Below are 26,490 nucleotides of genomic sequence, written 5' to 3' on the forward strand. Positions count from 1 at the left end.
ATACCATCTCAAGATCGAAGATTCTCTTAAAAGTTTATCATGATCGAAGTGAAGTATAATTTGAAACAATATGATACAGTCTTTCATTAAATTGAAATTATGTTGTATAAGAGAACAGGATAAATGTGTGTGTATATGTGTGTGTGTCTGTGTGTATGTGTGTGTGTGTGTGTGTGTGTGTGTGTGTGTGTGTCACATTTTGACTGTTAATACAAAAAATAAATAAACATTGTTTGTATTTCAGTGTGTACGTAGATACATAAGCAGCAGTTTTATGTGATTATTTTGTCTTTAATCACACGAGTTTCATTAGGTATGTTTGATAGAAATAATTATCAGGTACTGATAATATTATTAGTTTTATTATACATATGCAAAAAAGTAATTTGGAGCCATATATTTTAATATATGTAATATGAAATACTATCTATTATAATGAACAAGATTCCTGTTATTTTTTGCAGATATATGTTATGGAGAAATTAGCATTAATTAATTAGGAAATCATGAAAGAAAAACATGGCTGAGCATGGCAATGACCTTTATGAACAACAACTTTTTGCTGTATTTGAAAGCTGTTTGACAAAAGGAGAGGATGAACTCAATGAGAATGATTTGTTTTCTATTTGCAATAAATTACATCTTGATGAATTGATTGAAGAATTGAAATTGTGCATTTGCAAACATCATCCAAATAAACAAACAATATCCTTTCAAGAATTCCGAGATGGTTTATTACTCTTGTTGAAAAAATTCCAAGGTTCAATAATCGATAAACAGCATATTATACAACCATATCATAATTTAAATATATGCAATCGAGATATCGAGAAAAATCAAACTTTATCATTGGTCACAAGTACTTCGAGAGTTCATCTTCAAGATATGAAAGCTAATGTTACAATGGACGAGAGCAAACTGATACGCTTATGGGAGAAAGTTAAGGTTTATTTAAGTGAAAATGCAGAACCTGCAACGATACAGTTTATATCGAGTTGTTTAGAAATTCCAGAACTCCCTAAACAAATAACAGAATCTATCTTTGAAAGTCTTGATCGCAATTGTGATGGATTGATAAGTTTTGATGAGTTTGTAATTATATTTCAAAAGAGAAAAAATATTAAGATTTTACGAGAGAATACCGCATCTCATAGCAGTATTGTAAACTATGATGTAAACACATTAGATTTTAATACATGTGTGTCTTGTGAAATTGATTCAACACAAACTAACAAAGATTCGGATAAGGAGGGCAAAATTGCTGGTGTTTCTAATATAGCTACACTATCATCCAGTGGAGATCTTGATGCTTTGGATACAAGTCTTGCAGAAATAACAAATATCATATGCGATGAACTCAAGAATTTAAATGAATCATTAGATAGTAATACCATTCAGACTCATATTAGTTTATTACGAGAAATGATGATTACCCATCAGGATGAGCAACGCAATTTAACTGCTATAATAGACAACATGAAAGTGGAAAGAGAAAAAATGCGGATTGACATGTTAGAAGCCAATGAACGGGCGAATTTATTAGCACAAGAGATTGATGAGTATCATGTTCAGTTGGAAAAAACGAAAAAGATTTACAGAGACAGAGCGAACAACGTTATGCTGAAATCACGAAAGAATTATCAGATCAACTGAATATTGAACGGGAGATGGATGCCGCGACTCTAAAATCAAAAGATGATCAGTTACAGGCATTACAAAAAGATAATCATGATATGAAAAATAAAATCGTACATATCTTGCAAGAGAATCAAATGCTCGAAGCAGAGAATAAAACTCTTCTTAGCCAAATTGAAAAGTTACGGCAATCTAATAATGATTTGTTAACTCAAATAAAAGTGTTAGATGCAGAGCAGGATGAGATACAAAGCATAGAAGCCAAGCAACAGGAACAAGTTAATTTTTTCGTTGATCGTATTAAACAGTTACAATCAGAAGTAACGCTCTTACGAGATCAAAACGACGAACTTTGTGCGGAATTGGAAAATTCGAAATGTTATAAAGATACGACATATAAGACACCATCATCTTTGGCATATGATTTACAATTAGATGAGAATCGAGATGAAAACCATATGACACAAGAATTTGAAGTGGATCGGCAGATCAGTGGTAAAGCATCATGTGATGACTTTGAAATACCAATGGAAAGTCAGACTGATATATCTAATTCTGATACAATGGAATACAAAAGAGATATAATTATAAAAGATTTGGAAAATATATTATCAACAAGTGCAAAATGCCTACCAGAGAAATGTTCTTTGAAAGCTAGTGTGTCGAAATTGCTTACTTGCCTGCGATCGGACTTTGCACTACGTTGTCCCGCACAAGACTTCGGGAAAAGTATAGCATCTGAGCTTGAAATGGAATGTGAGGAACGAGCTAACGAATCTTTGCGAGATTTAGTCGTTTCGAAAATACCAAAGCAATCTTCTATGAAACGTACAACAAATAGTGCAGAAGATTTAAATAATTTCATTGGTCAAGATGCAAAAAATCTAACACAAAATAAGGCAATGAGTCTTAGAGATTACCCACCGCGAAAAGAAGAATATCCTATGGATCAATGCAAAGCCAACAAGGAGAAAAATAATTCTCCGAACGTTACTGAAGTCGAAAATATTTCAAGAATTGTAATAACAAACACAGAATCATTAGAGATAGAGAAGAAACAATTGACTGAACGTTGTCAAGAACTCGAACGAAGTTTAGATTTATTAAAAACGGAATATGAAGAATGTGAGGATTATTGGGCTGCCAAATTAGAAGAAGAAAGACAGCTTTTTGAGCAAGAACAAAAAATAAGTGACGACAAACTTGCCGAGCTTATTAATAAAATAACAGAATATGAAGAATTAATTAGTCCTTCGGATAAATCAAAAAATAATGGACGATTGTCTCCTATAGAAGAAAAGTTTAATTTGGAGCAACAGGTAAGATAAAATCTGTGTTTGCATTTAAGCTTGTTTTTGTTTTCGAAATACACATACATGCATACTCATATTATTTTACTGATAAAAACATTTTTATATTTTAATGTCTCAGTATATAGATCTCGAAGAAGAATTTGAAAAATGGAAAATAAAAACTGAAAATGACATTTCTCAGAAGAATCTAGAAATTGGAGACCTCCGTGAAAAGTTAAAACTGATAGAACAACCAATTACAAATGATTCCTATGTACAAGTACCAGACGAAATTTCTTTAGTAACATTGTCAGATTCGTCACACTGTAAATCTTCCAGTATGTCCAGTATTCTATCAACCAACGAAATATTCGCGAATACGGATTTATATGGCACAAACAATCAAGCATGTCATACTTCAGCAGAATTTCCATTATCCAATAATCTTAATAAATTGTTGAAACAAGAGGATCACATAGACGGTCATAATCTATATAATACCGACTGCTCTATGAAAGTAACAAAAGGTATAAATAAAGATCAAAAGATATATCATAATAGTTCACATATTGCTGATAAAACTATGTTCGCAATGAAAGAGGAAGATAAATGCGATTCAGAATTTAAATTGATACATAATGCAATGAAAGAAACTAATTGCACATGTTCCGAGAATAATGTTCAACAGCAAGTAGATTGCATCGATTTAAACATTTTTCAGAACTTAAAAATGAAACTTTACGCACAAGAACGCAAGAAACGTCATCTGCAGCGTTATATTAAACAGCAGCGGCAGTATATTGAAAGATTATTACAACGTAAGTTATTATAATTGATAAAGTAATTTAATACATATTCAAAATTGTGTTTGTATGAAAAACATGTATACTCTTTTTTAAAATTTATCTTGTGTTTTTAAGATTTATCTTTTTAAATCTTTTTAATTTAAGGACAAAATTATTGCAATTTGCTATATTACAGGTATTATGGTGCAGCACCAAACGGAAATATGTGAGTTACAGTGCCTTCTCCGTAATACTCAAGAAAGACTTCACATACAAGTTCAAACAACTGTTGATCAGGTACGACAAAAAAAATTCATAATTATGCATTAATTTATAAATGGTTTTATGTTGTTCCACTTTTTCCAAATAAGTTGTTAATCACATTCTATGTATATCACTAATTATGAAATTGGAATAAAAGAATACAAATGGTGGATAAAAATTGTGTTATATACATTAAAAAATAATTCATCTGTGTGTACATACATGTACATATGTAGATGAATCATCTTTCTAAAATTAATGAGTATTAAAAAAGGTACATATCAATTTTGAAATATTACACAGAGTGATTAAAATTAAAATGATAAGCTTTAATATAATGATCTAATAAAATAAAAATTTATCATTATTTTTATCCCATAGGCTGATAAATTAGCAAGTGCTGACATTTTGGTGAAGGATTTATACATAGAAAATGCATATCTAACATCACACATGAAGCGCTTGCAAGAACGATATCTTATATTAACAGGCCTTGATGTAGAATCGACCTCAATGTGATGTCTACAAATAATTATTTACAATTATGATAAATGAACATCTCTTTGTATGTATCGTATGAAAATAATGTATATTATTTATTTATGATGTAAAATTATTAATTAACAGTATAAAAGTGTCGTATAGCATAAGGCCGGAATATAACTCAGGGATGCAAAAGGTTAGAAAATGTATGTTTTAAAACGGGTGCCTTCAGTTTTTAATTTGATTTAAAATAAGAGATTTGGCTTATATATGTGTAACATACATATATATACACACACACATACGAGCAATTGTATGGTAAATAAGAGAGAAATATTATGTAAGCAGAATTGATTTACTATTTCTAGTTAGATGATAGCATCATGGTTTTTGTATATAGATGAGTACACAAAAAACGAAACAATAATATACAAATATTAAATATATTAAGATTTTAAGCATATGTATGTAAAATCTTGTATATAATTTTATACTTGTTTAAAAAATTATCCATTTGGCCTGAATATTTTTTTTAATAACTTATATTAATTTTTTTTACATCAATTGATTCATGCCATTCTGTTCAAAAATTAAGATACGATTATAGAAAAAATAGTTACGAGATATTTAATATTTCATGTTAATATGTGTCAGAATAAAGTAGAAAATATTTTGTAAACTATTGGTTTTATCTTTATCTTACTTTTATATATAAAATAATTAAAGGAACCTTATTACGTAAAAAAATATAATTCCATTTAAAAAATTATACATATATGTTTTGTATATCCTTTTTATATATTTATGAATCTGGTGTGAATATGTGTATATGTACTAATTTGGTATGAAGTGATACGCGCGCGCGCGCGCGCGTGTGTGTGTGTGTGTGTGTGTGTGTGTGTGTGTGTAGTATGAAGTGTGTAGTGGAAATATGTTCTGCTGGAAATATGAATGTGTACTACACTTTGATTACTCTCCTTTGGGTACTCTCATTTTAAGCAGATTTAAGGCCGGTTTCAGCCAATGCCAGTTAAAATGTGCTCCCATGAGATGAGGAATATCGGAACGTTTGTGGTTTCATTTCGCTGATTTCACTCCGCTAAGATATATTTTCCTATTTCTCATTGCTGCAGTAGCCCTTAAAACAAACATCTGTGTAGTAACTCAATAGCTGACTAAACGTTCACTGCTATTGATGTATTCTTCTAGATCTAAAATTATAATTGGATGATCCGAAAAAGTAACAACGTTTATATCTTCTGAATACAGCCGATGTATTGTAGTTTTTGAACGCTGTTCAACGTTGTCATTGACGTTTCCTTGAAATATAACCTTGAAATTATGTGATATTTTGACAGTTTGGAAAGTAACAACACAGTGATACAAAAAAGCATTGCGTATAATGTATGAAGCACAAGTATACACATACATGTATATATCTTCTCTAAAATCTGACAGCAACGATAATTAATAATACATGTCATAAATGCATGCATAGATTATGCATGTATTTCATCTCATAAAAATCTTATAGCAAATAAGCTTAATGATGTAAATATTTGACAGAATGAAATAGTGTTATATTATTATTTATCTTATGCGTTATCAATTAATTCTATTGCATAATTCTATTGAAAGATTATATTTTTATAAATTACACTTGTATGTGTGTCATATGAAATGTATGTATTCATTATTTTAGAAGATACCGTTCATGATGGATCCTGAGACAATAACAATGGGCGAGAATTTATTCAAGCTGCAGTGTTTAATTAAAACTACCGAGATACAGCATAGTGTACAGTGCAAACTTGAAAGAAAATTATTTTTTGCATTAGCAACCAACAATGCTGAAATTATTCTTTATTATAAAAGGGAATCTTCTTGCCTACCTGTTGTTAAAAAAATACCGTGGTTTCAAGGGCTACATAAACAAATAGCTGCTTTTTGCTTTGATTCAAGTGGTACTTGGTTATTGTGTGTAACTTTAGATGGTTCGTTATACATATTGCCTGCTTTAACTTTAGTTGGTGAAAATTGCATCATTGACAAAAAATGGAAGACTGACGATGCAACATATATATCTTTTGTAAATTCACAAATTTCTCATTTCAGGTAATTTTATTAATAATTCTTGTGAATAGGCAGTAATTGTAAAATTTACATTGTCTTCTGCTATAGCTGCTGCTTTATTTTCTTCTGCAGACTATTTTTTATTCTTATTATTCTTTATCTTATAAATATAATTTTCTAATTGTATCTATACAAGATTTCTTAAAAATTATACCATTTTTAGACCAATAGCTATTACTTGGTGGAGGAATACAAAAATATCTGAAGATGTAGGCATTATAGGAACGGAATGTGGAGCAATTATATTTATAAATCTTTCAAATGGACAACAACTAGGCATAACGTACATTAATGAAAGTATAAGCAGTCTACATATTTGTGAAAATGAATACAATGAGATTGTATCTCTTTTGATAACAAGTAAATTTCAACAGCAATGGCGTTTATCTTTGGAACATATGTCTTTTAATTTTTTACATAATGTTGAAAACGAAAGACCTTGTAATGAACTAAATTTAAGTGGTGCTAGTCATAATAATGTGGAAGATTCCGTTCCTAATAAATCTAAATTAAAAGAACTTAAACAGCTCTCTGTTGAAAAATTGGCTACTCTTAAACAGAAGATAATTGATACTAAAAATCAAACATTAAAGGAGAGTTTACAATGTCATGGTAGGTATACAAGAATATATAGAAAAACGTTCAAAATAATATTAAATGCCTCTCGGGAAAAATGATGGAACACTTATATTATTATTATTTTTTTATTAATGTTTAAACGATATTCCATATTTTTAACAAATGAGAAAATTTTCATTATTAATTCGTGCTTTAAAAATAAATATTTATGATGAAAAATAAATATTTATATACGTTTTTTTTATTATCTATTTATGCGGAAAAAATATACATACATCTTTTAATCTGGAATAAACATGATCATATAAAGAAAGGCTTATACAAGTGATAAATATATTTCGATTATATATTTATCTTATCATCACTACTATTACTAAAAGATTCATAAAAAAACAGTTATTATATGTATTGATATCACAGATGCTGCAAGTAACAAAGAAAATGATAATGGAATTCCTGTTAATTCGGAAATATCACAATGCAAATTAGGTTTTGTTAGTCCAGAACCAATATCAAAAGATACTTTTCTATCTTTGCAATATGACAGAGAAAATCGACAATTGTATACATGCTATCATCCTGTCACTAATTATATCACAGTGAGATCTCTTTGTAATATTTTTCCTCAGTTAATTCCCAAGCCCTTAATATATTCTAGACTTCTAATATGAAAATTTCTTTATTTTAGGTACATGGTCCAAATCTAACTGTGGTACCTTTGTCAATGCACAAAGTGTTTAAGTCATGCGAAACTGTTTTATTAGCACATAGATTATTTTTTATTACCGATATTAATCAACATGTAATATATATAATATCTGATCAATTGTCCGAGACTCATGTAAACAAAGACTATCAGTTTAATCCCGAGTCTATTATCGGAACATTTTCTTTTAAAAATAGTAAGGAAGTAATACGCGCGATATACAAAGTAACACAATTCAATAATATAATACCGAGAAAAATTTGTGAGGAAATCGAAAATAAATGTACCTTACCAAGGAATGTGAAAGATATTAAGATCGAACCATTTAGTTTGGATACATGTATAATTGTGACAAACCGCTGTGTATACGAAGTTGTATTAAGGTCAGTTAAAAATTTATCATTTATGAAAACACAAGAGGGTTCAACAAAACAAACTAAGAAACAAAATTATAATAATAGATCTTGTTATTCAACAAAGATCTATTTTTTAATATTTTTTTTCAATGTTGGCAATTTTGATGTGCAGCACGCAAAATGTTATTTAGTTACTTTTATTTTTAAAAATCAAGAAAACAAATATATTACATTATTTCTTGAACTTGCTTGTATTTCTCTGAGATATTATAATTCTAATACTAATTAATTTTTAAATACTTGTGTAATTTTTTGCTGTAATTTTATGCATTATAATTATTGAACTATTGTTTTACTTTAGAAAATCTCTTCTTTCGATCTTTATGGAATTAGTATTGAAGAGAAACGAGTTGCAAGAAGCGGGAAAATTAGCAATGATTTTTGGATGGAATGGACAACACTTGCTGGAATATGTTGGCGATTTATTCCTGTCAAATAAAGAATTCTCACGCGCAGTAGCTTCATATAAAATGTCTAAGGTAGCTAAGATCTGAATTTCTCTCTATCCATTTATGTTTCTTTCCTATATGTTTTTATCTTATCAACATTTTTATTTCAGTGTAAATTATTGAAGAGCGTATTAAAGTTTGCATCAGTAGGCCATACATCAGAATTACTGAGTTGTCTAACTCATTGTTTACTTACACCTCTTGTTACTGAAATGCCTATTGCAACAAGGATACATTTATCTAATTTGTGTGTACTTTCTTTTATTGAAATGACACTGAGGATTTGGTCGGAACAATCTAAAGCAATTTATAAAGAATTCTTGTAAGTCACATCTTACTTTTATTAAATATATTATATTTCCTGTATTATGAGGCATCTTCAATTAAATATCTATATATATTTATTAACAACAATTTTAATGATTTTCAAATTTCGAAATAATAACTTTGAATAATTTCCTCTTATGATAGCTGCCTCTTTATATGCAATTTCGATATACTTTCAACGATTTAAAGATTCTTGTCTTCTTTTCTGGTTTTCATTTTTTTATCTAGAGATTCAAATATAAAATATAAGTCTTAAAAGATTATTAAAAAAATATAAAAATAGTGTTCGCGCATATATGTTTATATAATATACATGTATGTATCATATAAAATTCTATTTTACCCAAAAGTTTCCATTTTTAGATACTTTTTATCTACAAATACATTTTACGACGAATTATTAGCTATTAATATAGCTGGTCAAACTTATCTTTGGGAGGTATTACACCACTTGGCTACACAAAGGAGTTTATACAGTCAAATGTTAGACATTCTCATAAAGGCGATACAAATATTTGGCACAAACGACATTCATTCAAAGTCATGTAATATATATGCATATTTCATATATACACATACGTGTATACATGCATACATAATATGTAGGATTTAATATATGTATTTATTTTAGATGGTTTACTCATATGTTTGAGTGAATCTGATTTAATGCAATCAATGTTATTGAATTACGATTTAGCTAGATCTCACATATTATTTGTACGTAATAATCTGCGAGATTCTCATATCTTTGTACTTCAGGTGAGAAATCTTAATATTTCATTTAAATTCACTTGGCAAAGTTACAGAGATGTTTGCATCGTAAATTAAATTATTAATAAATGAGTTATATGTCTGAGAGAAAAATATAAATATCAAGTTATTTTCTCTTTACGTTTATAGAATTTGCAAAAATCAAAGAAAAATTATCTCGATCAAATTAACCAAATGTGAATTATGAATTAATGTTTGATACATTTCATGGACTCAAAATAGCCTTAGATTATCGTTTGAGTATTATTGTTTAACAACTTGAAATGTTCCACAGAGATTAGTAACATTGTACGATCCAACCAATTCAGTATTACGGCCTAGATTAATACGATGTAAAGCACGTCATAAAATGCTATCATACGATTTACGATCTAATCAATGTGATTCTATAGATTCTACGGATAATATTGTAAGTATTGAGTTTCTAATATGGGATGTTCTTAACACTAGAACCGCGGGTCTAAATTAATCTAATCACGGTAAATCTAGCTTTTTGTGAGAGAGTTGTCATCATAAAAATAATTAAACATGATTATTTATGAAAAGTCATAAAAATTTAAAGCTACACATACAAATGCAAATTAACTGGAAAAGAAAAATTATCGAATGAGTAAAAAATGGTAGAGCTGTGATTCTAATGTTAAGATTCGTGCATAATATGAATGATTAGTATTTAAATTATCTGAGCTATTTAGAATAATGAGAAATTTTCATAAGTAATTCAAATTCATAAGTAAATTTTTTAAATTACTAATATATGAAAGAATGTGTTTTTTTACCAGAATCAAATATATGCTATTTAAACAAGTTTTTTTTAATTTGATCTTTTATTACTAAGATATTTTATTATATTTGAATTTTAAAAAATAATACAGACAAATAAAAAGTACTAGAAATAAAGATTTTAATAAGAGAAAATCAAGTGAATTTTGGAATATTGTGCAGATTGTTTTGAACAATCGGATGTTTTTTTTAACTACAAATTCTTAGCCAATTAGATTTTCTACATAAGCTTTGATTATTATTTCTTTTTAAAATAATTAGAGAATCTATTTTCTCTATTGAGAAACTTAATTCACTAGAAATTCCTTATTTCTTATTCAATTTCCTTAATTGCTAAAGTTAATTGCCTAAAGTTAATTGCTCGAAGAAATTAACTTGTTTTTGTAACTTTTTCGTGAAGAAAAAATTTTCCAAATCACACGCAGAGAAAATTCGTGGTAAAAAGAACATGTGTTAAAAGTGATTTCAAAATATTTTTATTAATGATAAAAATATTTTACAGGATCAGTCTGATACTCTCGTGGAAGAGATAATAGAAACATTTATACTAGTATTGTTGACTCTTATTCATAAGAAACGATTATTAAATCCTAATTCCAAATTCACTTTTTTGTATGATGTACAATTGCCGGAGTTCAGCAAGGTAATTCTGAATCTTTAATTATTTACATTCTATATATTTAACAAAGAAAAAAATTCTACTCTAGAAAAGCTGTAGTCTTACTAATAAAAATCTTTTATTAAAAGATCACAGAATTTGAAGCTTATAAAGATTTTGAAGAATTTTGTTAATTTCTTGTTCTATATTTCGAAACATCGTTTCAAAATCTTTAGGAATTTTATTTTCAATATTACGATGTTAGTATTGTCTATTCTAAACATTTGTTATAAAATTTCTTGTAAAGTTCACGAAATCATGTTTGCATCAAATTGCATGACGATAAAACATGGTACAAAATGTTATGTATCTGATTTGGATATTCGAATTTGTTGGAATGAGAAAGGATTATAACAGTCAGATATAATTACAATTTTATACTTTGATCTCAACAGGAATACTCGGAAATGATTATGCATGTTGATTTTAAGAGAAGATCGTTAAGTACTGGATTTTCTCATGTTGCACTTGTTAGAAATGGTAATATCTATACTTGGGGAAGTTCAATGCAAGGTTGTTTAGGTACGTATATTTGCAGATTGTTTAAAAACGTCTCATTACATATATAAATGCTATAAAATATAAAATAAATATAATAGTAGCATTTCAAAATACATGTAATGTTATGTATATTTAAAAAAAAGATAAATTTATAAATATAAGCTAATATAAGATAAAGATACAAATGATTCTTTCGAATATAAAACTCATACATAAAATTTCATTTTCAATTGTCTTCAATCTCTGAAGAGTACGAGGAAACATGTTTTATAAAAAAAATTTTTTTCTATATATAAGTATACCTTGTATTCTCTTATATTAAAATGTATTAGTTCTGTGAATTTATATATACATATAATATTGATACATATAATATTGATTATACTTTTTCAATTTTATAGTAGCTTTGTTATATTTTTCATATAAAAATTTTCATTCGTGTATTGTGGAGATTGAAGATGATAGAAGATTGAAACATGTTCTTGCATCATGATCTTATTAGTGGTATATTTGTTGACTTTGGATTCCCCTTTGTTAGTCATGTTAAATTTCTTTATGATAATTTGCTCATACATATTATTAATAACTATTATATAGGTACTGGCTCTAGCGTTTTGCGATATGGGACACCTCATGCCATATGCTTCTTCAAAAGTATGAAGATTGAAGTTTTTAGTGTATCATGTGGGCATTGCCATACTCTGGCAGTTACTAACAATGGAATCTATGCTTGGGGAGCTAGTCAATTTGGTCAGTTAGGACTTGGCAAGGTGTTGCAATGTTCAAGTCCAGAATTAGTTACTTCGTTGGCACAAGAAATTATTGTTGATGCAGTAGCTGGACAATATCATTCTGTAGCACTAACTGCAGATGGTAGAATATTCACATGGGGTTGGGGTGTTCACGGCCAACTGGGCCACGGCAATACCGACGAAAAAGCTACACCATCTTTGGTCAAAGCTCTGCTTGGCGTAGTTGTGTGTTGTATCAGCGCTGGATATGCGCATACTTTGGCACTATCAATAGATGGTGTTTTATATGCTTTCGGATGTAATATTCTTGGTCAATTAGGAACAGGTGATAATATCAAAAGTTCTGTTCCGATAAAAGTATCGTTACCCGATAGGATAATGCTTATAAGTACTGGATACTTTCATAATGTAAGTCAGTAAACACACATAATTTGTGTTTTATATATGTTATATTTTTTATGCAACATGATGTTACAATCATTAAAATTGCTCGTTGCTTTTCATAACAAATCTATATTTTTAACATCATAACAACAGTGATTTTATACATGTATTATGTTCTATGTTTGCAGCTAGCTGTCAGTAATACGAACAAATTATATATATGGGGTGCGAGTCCTCAAGTTCTCAGATTGCAAGCACAAGCGCAAAAGAAGACTCGTATATTGGAGCAACAAGATGCTAATGAAAAAAGGAATAAGGCTCTGGGAGAATTGGAGAAAATACCAAGTGATGCTACAAATCTAAACGGAAAAATAAAAGAAGTTTTGAATAAGAAAGATGGTGTACAAACTAAGTCTTCTCACACGGAAACTTTTGATATAGGAACGCAAAAGAAATTCGAGACTAAAAACGCACATTTGAAAGACTTCAACTTTGATTTGATCGAGGAAAGTCAAACACATTTAAAACCATGTGTTGTTGACACAAGTTTAGTGAAAGGTCAAATTAATCAGGTTCGTAATATAAGGAAACTTGAAATTTATATGCTTGGTTTAATAAATACGACAATTTATGTATCTTTAAATTAAACGCATAAAGAACATTACGTTCGTGACATTAGAAAAGAATCGTGCATACTTTGTAATGTAATTTGTGTGCATTTATGCAGATATCAGTTGGCTGTCACCATAATGCATTAATAACAAAAGATGGCTCTTTATATACATGGGGCCGTAATCTGGATGGTCAAATAGGTAACGGCACGCGACGAGAAGTATTAATTCCGACGCCTTTGTATTATAATTCAGCCTGTATTTTTGCACAAATACCTCCTAGACATAATGATTTTAAAAGAATACAAAATCAACAACGGGACTTGGACACTGACACCAAATCGAATTATTCACTGGCAAATAATGGAAATGTGCCTGAGAACAATGGGAATATCAGTGATTCGTCGATATACGTAGAAAATGCTGGCATAAATACTGAGAGAACCAATCCTGTAATTAATGCTGTTGGCGTTGCTTGTGGATATGATTATACAGTCACGATACAATCAGGTTACAAAGAAGCAAGATATACATATTCGCTAATTAAATTATTTATCTTAATGCCAAGACATTTGTCACATAATTCGTTTTGAATTTCTTAAATTTAATCTAATTTAATTATTTGATATGATATTCCTATCTATTTAAAACACACATACATGTAATTATATATGTAATTGAATCTTTTTATATTCTAACTTTTTATATTCTCTCTCTTTTCTCTTACACAATATACAGTACATGATTTTTAATAAATATACGATTTTTGAAAAGAAACAAATGTTGCACTATAAAAATTATACAATTTCTTTAGGAGGTACGGTATTAGCTTGGGGCAATAATAGTAGAGCGCAATTGGGTCGCATTCCTGCGAAAGATGCACGAGATGCCGATGATAAACTCGTATTACTGAAATCTTCGAAGCGAATAGTACGACTCCCTAATGCGTTGCACGTAGCTTTGGACGTTCCTAGTCAAGTACCTGGTATTTCTACGCCAGTGATATCTTATCGCTCTAATGATGTGTTTTCTCTCGCCGGACTTGTCTATCCTTTAAGCGTTATCGAAAAATCACCTGGAGAATTAACGCTTCATTATGTTTTGGAATATTTCTACAGTTTATATAACTCCGCCAATATTATGAAAAAGGTTAGTTCATTGCTTTATCTGATTATTAATAAGAAAAGTGTGACATAACAATTAGAAGAAAAAAGAAAACATTATTTTACTCAATCAATTATTATAGTCAAATTAATATCTTGCGTAAATTATGTTTCTTCCTTCGAAGAATGTTTTAAATAAAAATAAATTTGTATTCATTTCTTCCATTGAGAAGAACGCAACGTGAGAATTAAAGTTTTTTTTTTTTTGCAAAATGATATGCAATAAATTTTATAGTCAAATATATTAAATTGAATATTTGAATTTCAATTTAAAACAAAATATAACACAATTATTATTAAAACTAAGAAAGATCTTTTTCTGTTGTAGTGTATTGAATTAGAGAATTATCAAGCTTGTTCTAAAATAGCAACATTAGAAAATAATGTTTTGGCTGCTTTCACTTATCAGTTGAAGATGTTACATAAATTGAATCTTCAGTTCAAAAATTATTCGGAAATTTCACATAAAACAACAGAATCCACAATTCAAATTAATTCACAAAATCATGTAGATGTGATGAGAGATTCTGTATCATCCCGAAATATAAAAAAAAATACTGAATTATTTAATACACAAGCGGAGAAGAATCTCATAGAATCCTTAGAAAACAGCGTTGCTCAAAGCTGGACGAAAATTTCCACAAGTAGATCATTGAATAATTTGCAAACACTAGCACAAGAATTAAATTCTTTCGACTGTCAAGGTGGTTTAGAAGAATTATACAAAACTCGAAAAAAGGATAATTCCTCGAACGTTAATGCAGATCACTCCAACATCGAATATAACTCTAACGAAGATGAACAGAAATGGATTAAAGATTTTATTTTTAATGAAAACGATTTGCTTTTGCAACATAAAAACGTCACTTGTAATTCTGTGCAAAATACAACTCGTTCGATTTATACGAAATCAATGTTAATTGTCAATGACAATCGGTACGATGAAAATAAAGAGAAGACTATATTGTCGGACAAAATGTCCTCTCATTCTCAAAAGAATTACATAATTAATGAAACAATGAAAGCATTAAGGTTTTATTTGAAAAGTATCAATAATGAATCAAATACTGTGAAATGTGAAATATTGCAAAGTGCAATTAGTTTTTGGATTGAGCACAAATTACCGATACAGTGTTTGGAGAATATTTTTCTCGAACATATACATATCATTTATTATCCTCTTGGATTATTACTTTTTTGGTAAATAACACCTTACTGTAATTTTATATCTTAAATAGCTTATGTTTTTGTTATTAAATATCTTGTTTGGAATGTGATATATTTAAAGATGCAGAGGGATTCCAAGACTCGTCAAAAATTCGAATTATTTAATTGTAATATTAAGCATCTTCCTAAAATAGAGCCAGAAAATGTAAAATATGCAATTTATTATACTATATATACTATAAAATTGTGATCTAAACTGCAGAAAAAATATGGACAGTTTGGGAATCCCTAATGGTATCAATTAAAATGAGATGAGACAAATCAATAACGAACATCTTCATATTTTTAATTCATTATCGTTTTCACAGTGAGGATGTGATAGAAAGATATTTAAATATAAGTAAATACGGCGATGAAGAAAAGGATTGGTGCGCGAATAATTTATTCTCAATTAAATTCTGTCTTCAAGTATTATCATTGTTAATGCAACATATCGATGAAGGTTGTTAGCTTGATATTTTTTATCTTTCAAATTACTTTTGAAATATAATAGATTAGCATAATAATGAAATTGTTATATTTCAGATGACATTATGCCGGAATATATTAAAATTTTCTCCTCTTTAACGGCGGACAGTTACGGAGCACCTTTAAATGGATATCCAGGTGTAAATGGAAATAATAATCCAGAAGAAATGATGGAAGGAACCGTCAATACAATACTTTCCGAAATGGAAGATTCCAAATTATTTGCACATATCAAGGTAACATTTTTCTAAGATGATAATCTGTGTGAGTGAGTGAGTGAGTGAGTGAGTGAGTGAGTGAGTGAGTGAGTGAGTGAATGAGCGAGAGAGAGAGAGAGCTTATTACAATAATTATATTGATATTCAATAGTTGAATGGAAAGGGTACATATGCATAGGTTAAATTTGCATCATATTTTACTTAACTTTTTAACGTTAAATTAAAACAGGACTCGGATGCTGTAAATTACTTGCTTACAACGGAAGAAGATAATATGATATTTACTTGCGGACATCACTTTCCAATCTCTCAATACGAAGCAGACATTATCCCGTCGTTGGAAACAGAATTACTAACATCTCCATCTTTGATTCTTCCATGTACGTCGCAGTATTTAGGAAATATATTATCTCGCACACCTGAACCAGAAATTCTGTGTCCTTTATGTATAATTGGAGCATTAAGAACAACAATGGCAAAGGATTACGATTAAAGGTATGTTAATCCTTTCGATGTGTTCACATATATATATCTAAATAAAGCCATTGAGCATAATTACGTTTAAATATATTTGATAATAATAATTAATTACATAATATATAATTATGATATATATAGTTAAATAATATTATGATTAACAATTAGGACGGTTACCCGTATTTAACGCTTCCTTCGTTTATTCCGCATACCTGTGCGGGCGCCCTTTCTCGCTCCAGAAACAATGCTCTGGAATTTTCCCGCGTTCTTCTTCTTCTTTCTGTAAAATGCGAATTCAATTTAATATATCAATAAATGGAAAATGTAAAATATATAACAGATAATATACAACAGATGAATTAAAATATTTATTATTGACCTTCTATTCAATATCGACCTCGTCAAGGGTACATATGCATAGGGATCTGGTTTACCCTTTTTCTTAATATCTCCTCTAGCTTTTATCGCACGATATTCGGAACCGGGTTCACTGTCTACTTTTCTCATTTTTAACGATCGATGAATACCTGAGCCTCCAGCTGAAATTAAGAAGAAATGCAAAAAGTTGATACAAAATATTATTAGCTGGCGTAACAAATCATTTATTACAATAATCATTATAAGGATATGTTTTCTATTATCATTACAATATTAATTGTAATTACCGACGCTATTATAGAAATCGCTTAATCACGAGTTCAATAAATTTTTCATATATCACATTTGTCAAACATATCGTCTTAAATTTTTTACAATTGTCTTTAAAGATTTTTACTTGTACAAAATAAAAAAAAAGACACTTTTCTTTAATGAAAAAATTTGTAAATTTACCTTGATATTTCGACGTTGACTGACTCTTCAAGCTCATCACGTCCACCGCACTCTCGCTACATTTACGTTTTTTGCCAGCAGTCTTTGTGGTCACTACCGAAATGTCATCCTCGACTAGAGAAAATAGAAATATTATCTCTCAGTACATAAACTTTTTTCTATGTCTAAACAAAATAATTATTACAAAACATTTACCGTAATCATCTTCTGAATCACTCTGAAGGAAAGAAGTCTTTCTCTTCTTCTTATTCCTTTCTTCTATATCGCTATCCCTCTCATTATCATCCCTAATAATGAGACGACCATCGGGTGCAGTCGCAAAGCCACGATCCTTTGTTTTCCTTATTGGAATCTTCGGATTCGGTACACCTGGTTGTGTAGCTAAAGCGTACAAGACGAAATTGATTACAACAAGATATTAACATTAATTAGGAGTTTTTAAATAAGTTTTATTCTTAATTTCTTTCTAGTTTTGTCTGTCTAATTTTGTTTTCTAATGTTGCCAAACAAAGGATATAGAGACAATATATTGTATATGGAAATTCAAAATCAACTCTTAATCGACAGATTAAAATTTTAAAAATTTGACTTCTTTCAATCAAAGAAAAACGAGTTCAAAGAAAAAAAATTGAGTGACCAACTTGTAATGTTTCTAGCAGCTGCGGGATCTGCAAGATCGACTATATTATCTTCACTCTCCTGAATCCAAGTGTCCTTTCTCGGCGTTCTTTTTTTGTTTCTCTTCTTTTCTAGTTCGTTTTCCATGATTTCAAACTCCTCATCGCTGTCAGCCAATATCTCCTGTACACTTTTAGGTCTCCTTTTGGCGTCAAATTCCTCGTCGCTATTCCGTTCCTGTAACTTCTTCGTTCTTTCGAGTTCTCGTTTTTTCTTCTTTGCATTCTCTATCTTACTGATATTTTTCAGTCTCTTGTGCAGGACGACGTCCGAAATTGGTACCATACTCGATATTGACCCTATGCCATACTTCCTTATCACTTTAGTAAAGATGTCTCGTACTTTTTGTCGAAAGTGACGCTTACAATCTTCGCTCATTCCCGACAAGGCGTTGACTATCCGTGACAATGTTGGTGCCATCACGACAGATGGTGTCACGTTGATGTATACCTTCACGTAGGACAACGCGGACTCGACTATCTCTCTCGTGGGACTCGTGAGAATTGTGCAAGCATGTGCCAAGATCTCACTGACGATGTCCGTACCCAGAAAGCCATTATGATGATAAGTGATGGACGCGAGAGCAAGGAGACTAGCGCTAACGTATGTTTGTTCACCGCCCAAGCCTACCATTAGCATATCCACGTAGTCCTTGAGATATTCGGAATTATTGAGAAATCTTTCAGCAATTATATTGAGCAGCTGATACGCTGCCTCACGACACCTCTCGTTGATATCTTTAACACAGAGCACAGCTTCCGGCACGATGGCCTCGAGGAACTTGGTCTTCTCGAGCTGCGGATGTATTCTGACGAGATGCGCCAGACATCGCAGACGCGCTCCTCTACTCGTCTTTATCACGCTAATTGCCGACGATATCAGTGTGTTTTGAATTTGACGTCGCTGTTGGTGCAGAAATTGTTTGCAAACCTCTCTTTCGCTACCGCATATCTCCTCAAGGAAACGATAAGCTTTCTTCTGCTCTTTCCGTTTGGTATCATCCTTGAGGACCGGCACGCATCTATCATAGTACTTGCTCAATCTGTCAACATCCGTATAGCCAATCAACGCTCTCATCAGATCGTAAACGCTTTCTTTGAAGAAGTCATCCGCACCGGGCTCTTCGAGCTTGCTTTGCGCACGATCGAATAGCTCGTTTGCTAAATCGCTGCTCACGATCGTCATGTAAATCTTCATCGTGTCGAATGCAGCGAGACGCGCTCCTTCCTCGTCCGTGCCGTTTGGTTTTGTCGTATACAGATTGAAAAGAATCGGCAGATAATTCTTGGCAAAGCGAGTGAGTTCAGCGATATCATCAGTGTTGTCCTGTTCGGTAGTCGCTTTGCTGATCAGTTTTCTCAAAGCCGCCATCGCAGATGGTCTTAGGTCTCTCCGGTCGCTGATAGCTGCACCTAACAACTTGGCAATAAATTTAAAGTTATCCTTTACGTCACTTGCGTCATTGCACAGACTCGGCAAAATTGACCAGATTTGCGTTACTAAGCACTCATACATCTTCCTATCTGCGAGAGATCCCTTAGCTTTCTCCTCGCACCGTAGAGCGAGTGGCAGTAGGACATCCTTGAAGAAGGCAATGGTACCACTAGTTATGCAGTCTTTCAATAGCGGAATCATCCAACTCCGTTTGAGATTGATCGTATTTTCGTCAATTCGAAGAGGGAGGATGTCCAACACTACTCGAGGTCCCATAGCTCGGATCGCTGCTCCAATGGCGTACTCCGCGTCACGGTTATGTGCAAAATCGTGGGAATCTCGCAAATTTCCCAGGGTCTTGACAACGTTGCCGAGTTCCTGGAGCTTCAGCTTGCCGATAACTTGGAAGAGCACGGCTATAAGATGAAGAACATGGCGCCAGGCACCGATATATTGATAGCTCAGGGTCTTGTGCATTATCTCGACTACGCACCTCACAATGGGTTCGTACTTGCCTATTCGCTCCTCATTTTCGCAAAGAGGCGCTACGCACTCCTGCAGAATGATTTTGACAGTGTGTGACGCACCATTAATGATCTCTATCTTATTTGATAGCAAGAGCTCAACGCACCTGTTGAACATTTCCGGTATAACGTAATAGAATGTCGAAAAGACGTCGGAAGAGACTCTTGATAAGGTCAGGTGCATCACCAGGTTGCAGTGAGCCTCCTGCATGACAGCCAACCACGCTAAAGTTGGCTGTGTGTCATTCATAGATGGTTGATAGTCATAAAGGGCTTTAATGATATTTGCATTTCGCGAGAAAGGTAATGTTGCTTCCGACGGCCTCATGACAAATAACCCATGCAAGGTTTGTAAGCAGCACGACGTTATCAATACATTGTTCAAAGTCATGATCTCCAGCAGACGTTCACAGATCGTCTTTACACGCGACTCTGGTAGCTGATGCGTTATATCCTTCAACAATGTAAGAACATGCAGTATAGTGGTTATCTCTAGCGACGATCCTTGCTTGCAATCGTTGAGTTGCTTGAGACAGTGCTTCGCGACTTTTTCTGCAGCTGGATGATGAGTCGGTGGCTTCTCACTCTTCATTATGTCGCTATCCTTCAAAATGGCACATATCCCATGCTGGGCAGACTTGCGTACCTTCGGCTTGGCGTGAGTGATAAATGACAACATAGCGTCCAGTACTTGCATTGTCGAGGAATTCACCCAAACTGCAATTTCCTGCGCTCTCAATAACACTGAAAGACAGCCTATGCAATGTCGCAGAATGAGATGGTTCTCACTATCGACATATTGTTGTAGAATCCGAAGAAGAGCCTGACTCGTCGGGCCAAACTGCAAATTTAATACATTTTTGGGTACCGTTCTCAGACACATTCCGAGTAGAGACAGCGTGGCTGCTACAGAGGTGTCATCCTCCACTGCCTCCAAAGTGCTCATTAATGCAGCAAAGTATTCTGTCGAGCTTTCGTTGCCACCGTTCTGCTTGATAATCTCGGTTACGGCTGCCAGCACTGCTAGCATCTCCTTATGTACAATTGAGCTCGATTGAAAATGACTAAGGAACTTGTCGAATGAAAGGTTGGAACAATTGCTGTAATTAGTGGCGAACGTGTCGTATGTATTAGCTGTCTCGTATACGGAACTTTCCTCGAGCTGATCCTCATCTATGTCGAGCTTGGCGAATTGTGGCTGAATACCTTGGATAGCGTCGTGCTTCCATAGATCCTCCTTCGTGATGCCTGGCGTGCCGGAAAAATTTTTGAAAAACATGCCAGTTGCTTGCTCGCGATGTTTCGTGGTAACTGGGTTGGAACTCGAACTCTGGCCTTTCGCCCATCGCTTCGCGTTCTTTCTACTTGCTAAACGAGGCGCTAACTTGCCCATCTCTTCCTTCTATCCTGCTTTTCGTTCTCTCACTTGGATCTATTTCCAACTTTTCAAATTTGCGAAGAGACTGTCCACGTGCAGTCAAACAAATCGCTACCTAACCTATCAGTGTCACACATGTTCCACATGCGCATAACCGCATGCCGCATGAACATACTACTTCAAAAGATCTATTTTTATTCCTGCACTAGACTACTCTTCTAGAACACTCTTTCTCCCTTTAAACAAATATCAAACATATCTATCTCACTTGAAGTTCTAAAAGTGTACACTAGGAGTGCGGTCAACGCGAAGCTACAAACGTTTTGAAGTGTTTTTTAATTGGTTAGTTTGTAAAATTCTTTTTTCTAATTGGTCCATCAAATACTTCAAAGCATTTGTAACAAGACTTTGATCACAGCCTAGTTTAGCCTAGTTCAGCCACAGAAAACAGACTTAAGGTTCATATTACACTAAACTGTACTAAAGCGATTCAGGCTGGCGTCCAATAAGCGGAAACTTATAACGGAACTAGACCAATCACAAAAAAAAAGCAAAATTGTGATTAGTCGCGCTGTTCCGTTTCGCTGTAAATTTCTGCTCATGGGACGCCAGCCTGAATTCGCTCATTCGCTTGGCCAGTACCTAGTAACTTTTCACTGTTTTACCAATGAGAATATTTTATTTTAATTAATCAATTGTGTCAGAACTCTCCCACGAAATACTGCAAACGAATAAGTCCAGATCTACAATGATGCTTTAAGCCTTAAGAAATTGACTAATTACAATCAAATAATGAGGAGGAGAATAATTGATTGTGATTCCTTATGGCTTAAGGCTTAAAAATCTATTGTATCGGGGGTAACAATTGTAAAGCTGTTTTTCCTGCAGCCATTTAAAATTTATTAAAAAATTATCATACATTTATTTTTAATCTTTCACACATAAACTCATAAACGAAGCATGCACCGTTGAAGTAAAAATCTGAATATTTAAATGTGCATACTTCAATATAAGAACATAACCTTATAAAGGCTTTATTTTAAGCATTCATACACAGAACATAACAATCAGATACATTCTCTATTCTTCCGTTTCATTGTTCTCGCTTCGCTTTGGCTTAGGACGCAGCTTTGCCTCCGGATACTTTTCAGTCAGAAAACTATGCAATGCTCCGTATTCTGCCATTAATTTTATCCTCGTTTCATCAAAGTTCCTCAATCGTTCCAATTTTACCAATTTTGTTTTGTACAATGGATGTTTAGTATAAAATGGAGGATATTTCTTTTTTTGCAATATTACTTTGCCACCCAAAACGTATTGAGTAAAATCGAGAATCTCATGCGACTTCACTTCTTCTGACTTTCTAACTTTCGATGGCGAAGCGACTACTTCTGGATAATTTCCGTTTTCTGATTTAAACTCAACTACGTGCAATCGTTTTTCGTCCGCTAGTTGTTGATACGATTTCTGTAAAAAAAAAATTTCTTGTTGATTGTCGGATTAATGTAGGGTATACAATGACAACAGACTTTTTTTGACAAATGGCTTTTCGCTTATCATGCATTTTGTAACACATAATTAATGAAAAATCAATAAACTCCATTTAAAATTAACAATATGTAAGGACTAAGTTGTGTCATATGTATACGTTTGTACATTTTCATCTGATTAAATAAATTTGAAATTCATTAATTATTCATAATTTAAAGATTATGAAAAAGTTTTTAAATATAAAAATAATCTGCTCGCTTTGAGATTGACAACTTCTGATATATCTATCTAACAAATTAAAGAGAAAATGCGTTTGATGATATATTAAGAGGAAGCGCCCATTTACTTTATTCCCCCCTCCCTCCTCCCTCTTCTCAGTATATATTCTTTTATATAAATAGCATTTACATAAAGGAGATTTTCCAAAAGAGCAGCTCATTATCAGCACATTCCTTACTGATAAAGTGAGCGGCAAGATTCATAAAACATTAGTACTAGCTATGAATTACAATAATCCGCAAACTCTCTGACATCATTGAATCAAGAGATTTGATACCCTGTGAGATACATACCTGTTGCAATAAACCAATAAAGAAAGCTTTTATAATATGCTGTAAATTTATAGAACCTTCTATTTTGGCATACATATCTTTTATACCAATCGCTTCGCAACATGCTTTTATCGCACGATGGCAGACAAGTCCGTATCCTTCATGCATTTTCTTTACATATATCTTTGTGTTTCCAAATTGTGTAACAAAATCATGTAATACTGAAACAAAGTCACACATAACGTGACATTAGAAAGAAAGGATAAATGAAATACAAGTTTCACATAACCATATTATTTTTTACCAGTATGCTCCTTGCATCTAGAAATATACATCAATCTTTGACCCGCCTTATTCTTAGCCATTTTTATCGCTGCTTTCTGTACAGGTGCTTTCGTTAGTGCAAATCCAGCCACACCATTTCCATTTCCAGTTATGGCAAATATACTGATCCTGCTCTTGCGCCCTAAATTACCAGTCATATGATTTACTATTTTGCTTTCCAGTACCCAAGTATCAAAGCCATCAAAGGTATCTGAAAAAGACAGATGCATCATTTATAATCTAGACATCACTAGAATTAGATGCGTATGTATGTGTACGCGTCCATGTATGTATATATATACACATGTGTGCATACATATGTGTATGCGCGCGCGCGCGCGCGCGCGTGTGTGTGTGTGTACAAAAAGAAAGTTGATAAGAGTATTATATATGTATATATACAGGATGAATATTAATAGTTCAACTTATATATATATATATATATATATTGTAATTAACCATATACAGTTATTACATTAACGTAATTGTATATAATAATAAGAATAATTATATGTGGTTAGCTATAGTGAATAATAATAACAATAACCTTCTCCGATAGGATCTGGTGGTCCAATCTTTCTGCCACCAATATGACCACCTGTCCAACCACGTTCCAAAGGTGACAATTTCATCTGTTTTGATTTCATTGGACGGAGCTGCTGCTTAGCGAGTTTTTCTCTTTCAGGATCAACAGGTAACTTTTGATGTTCCATGATTTGTTTACCTCTAATCATAGGAGTATTGAGACCAGGGAATTGCATTGGAATTTTTCCTACTCCAATAATCTGACCCTTGTTTAAATCTCTCTTTCTTGCCAAGCCTTTCGCTCTACCTCTCTGTCTTCCTGCATTACTGACAGTTGTCACACCCTTCCATAATTCATCCGCAGATTCTGTAAGAGAGGAGTGTGAGAAGAGAAAAACATTGAAAGCATTTTTTTGTCTAAAATATTACGCTCACCAAAACTTTACTCACTATTTACAAAAAACGTCGTATTCCTCGTATTATGTACTAAAGGGATGTGCGTCTTTAACAGATGTGAATATATGTAATCAACAGTAAATAAATTATGTATATCTGTGAAAAGATGTTATATAAACGTTATAATGAGTAATAGTAAATAAATTGAACTAATAAATTAATTTGAATGGGATATATGTAAAAAAAATATGTATTTCGTACCATTGTTCACAAATGAAATGTTTCTTGGCGAATTTTTCACAAATCCACAAACACGTAACAAACACGTTCGAATCATTTTCAACTTTTATTAATTTACATTGATTCTCGTTCTTAGACTTCCTCGACATCAGTCAATGACAAAATCAGAAAGAAATCTAAGAGGGACCACCCCGTGTTTTTCTCTGCTGAATAAAGCTAAACGCGCAGCCAATGTATCAAACATTGAAAAATTCATCTCCTAATTATCCCTATAAAACCAATTCTCCTATCGGATAATCGAATGTATTCCAAAACTCATCAAGGCTATTTCCCAGTTAAAACCAGAAACACGTTACACTGGCCTAGTTTTCATCGAGGGTTTAAACAGGATCAGAATGTAAGCATCAACCAATAGTTGAGAATTCCTCTGTCGTTCAATAACAAGGAAATACTCGACTGTAGTTGGTTGGTATTATTCTTACATTCTGATTGGTGAAAACTAGGCCAGTGTTACACTGTGTCACTTGCGTATGTGTTGGAAAACATCCTAAGTTCGGTAAGCTTCAAACTCTTTTTCACCGAGAGTATGCGAATCTATATTGTGATATTTTATGACACTTATATTTTGTGGCGCGTATTAATTTGTAAATATAAATAGATAGATGATCACAAGCACAACTATTACTACATATTTTATTACGCGATATGGATCTAGATACAGCTTACATTGGTAATTGCATTTATTTTATCTAAGACAATTTTGCATATATATATATGCTTATTGTTTGTTATTTAGAAAAGTATACTGTATGTATCATTCGTACGCGAGTATCTCTGTCTTATATTACATATATGAATATTCTTTTTTTTTTATATTATTATTTAATCAAAGTATATCTTTCTTCTCTCCACATACTTCTCTACACATATACGCATAAGAAGATGTAAACACGTACAGTATGATGAATTAATATATAACCTACATTTTAAAAAATAGAGAGAGAGAGAGAGAGAGAGAGAGAGAGAGAGAGAGAGA

General features: G+C 32.1%; 5 protein-coding genes across 5 annotated transcripts in view; 3 read left to right on the forward strand and 2 right to left on the reverse strand.

The window, feature by feature from the left end:
- The first annotated feature begins 519 nt into the window (after positions 1-519).
- Positions 520-4,495, forward strand: LOC105622710 (myosin-11). Its single transcript, XM_012204122.1, is given in 5 exon segments — positions 520-1,588; positions 1,591-2,954; positions 3,067-3,745; positions 3,909-4,009; positions 4,358-4,495. Coding segments are annotated over 5 exon segments (3,351 nt in total).
- Positions 4,496-6,173: 1,678 nt separating this feature from the next.
- Positions 6,174-17,441, forward strand: LOC105622712. Its single transcript, XM_012204125.1, has 20 exons — positions 6,174-6,574; positions 6,756-7,204; positions 7,592-7,770; positions 7,860-8,260; positions 8,595-8,772; positions 8,853-9,064; positions 9,433-9,614; positions 9,701-9,828; positions 10,115-10,249; positions 11,126-11,266; positions 11,677-11,803; positions 12,380-12,942; positions 13,107-13,490; positions 13,646-14,039; positions 14,344-14,678; positions 15,021-15,892; positions 16,228-16,361; positions 16,445-16,623; positions 16,835-17,100; positions 17,251-17,441. The coding sequence occupies exons 1-19, from the start codon at positions 6,174-6,176 to the stop codon at positions 17,096-17,098; spliced, it is 5,658 nt and encodes a 1,885-aa protein (XP_012059515.1). The 3' UTR covers positions 17,099-17,100; positions 17,251-17,441.
- On the reverse strand, positions 17,266-21,942 carry LOC105622711 (RRP12-like protein). The gene is made up of 5 exons (XM_012204124.1): positions 18,555-21,942; positions 18,109-18,294; positions 17,914-18,027; positions 17,462-17,621; positions 17,266-17,362 (listed from the first exon to the last, which is right to left on the reverse strand). Exons 1-5 carry the CDS (start codon positions 21,940-21,942, stop codon positions 17,266-17,268), a joined length of 3,945 nt encoding a protein of 1,314 aa, XP_012059514.1.
- Positions 21,943-22,801: 859 nt separating this feature from the next.
- LOC105622713 (28S ribosomal protein S5, mitochondrial) lies at positions 22,802-25,551 on the reverse strand. Its single transcript, XM_012204126.1, has 6 exons — positions 25,476-25,551; positions 25,269-25,370; positions 24,841-25,185; positions 24,274-24,504; positions 23,991-24,190; positions 22,802-23,394 (listed from the first exon to the last, which is right to left on the reverse strand). The coding sequence occupies exons 1-6, from the start codon at positions 25,549-25,551 to the stop codon at positions 23,008-23,010; spliced, it is 1,341 nt and encodes a 446-aa protein (XP_012059516.1). The 3' UTR covers positions 22,802-23,007.
- A 608-nt stretch (positions 25,552-26,159) lies between these two features.
- Positions 26,160-26,490, forward strand: part of LOC105622714 — a 1,622-nt gene continuing 1,291 nt past the window's right edge. The window contains exon 1 of the mRNA XM_012204127.1: positions 26,160-26,184. Coding sequence (XP_012059517.1) covers positions 26,160-26,184 — 25 coding nt within the window. The remainder of the gene's footprint in view (positions 26,185-26,490) is intronic.

The sequence above is a fragment of the Atta cephalotes genome (assembly GCF_000143395.1).
Source record: "Atta cephalotes unplaced genomic scaffold scaffold00048, whole genome shotgun sequence".
Classification (NCBI taxonomy): domain Eukaryota; kingdom Metazoa; phylum Arthropoda; class Insecta; order Hymenoptera; family Formicidae; genus Atta; species Atta cephalotes.

Bases quoted from the DNA above. Each gene is read 5' to 3' on its own strand.
- LOC105622712 (XM_012204125.1), top strand. From the start codon at position 6,174: ATGATGGATCCTGAGACAATAACAATGGGCGAGAATTTATTCAAGCTG. The intron at 8,773-8,852 runs GTAGCTAAGATC...TTTTTATTTCAG, and splicing joins CTTCATATAAAATGTCTAAG to TGTAAATTATTGAAGAGCGT. The intron at 14,040-14,343 runs GTTACAAAGAAG...CAATTTCTTTAG, and splicing joins TACAGTCACGATACAATCAG to GAGGTACGGTATTAGCTTGG.
- LOC105622711 (XM_012204124.1), bottom strand. From the start codon at position 21,942: ATGGGCAAGTTAGCGCCTCGTTTAGCAAGTAGAAAGAACGCGAAGCGA. The intron at 18,028-18,108 runs GTAAATGTTTTG...TATTTTCTCTAG, and splicing joins TGATTCAGAAGATGATTACG to TCGAGGATGACATTTCGGTA. The intron at 17,363-17,461 runs GTCAATAATAAA...CGCATTTTACAG, and splicing joins AGGTCGATATTGAATAGAAG to AAAGAAGAAGAAGAACGCGG.
- LOC105622713 (XM_012204126.1), bottom strand. From the start codon at position 25,551: ATGATTCGAACGTGTTTGTTACGTGTTTGTGGATTTGTGAAAAATTCG. The intron at 25,186-25,268 runs GTGAGTAAAGTT...CCTCTCTTACAG, and splicing joins TACGACGTTTTTTGTAAATA to AATCTGCGGATGAATTATGG. The intron at 23,395-23,990 runs GTATGTATCTCA...TTTTTTTTACAG, and splicing joins TTATTGGTTTATTGCAACAG to AAATCGTATCAACAACTAGC.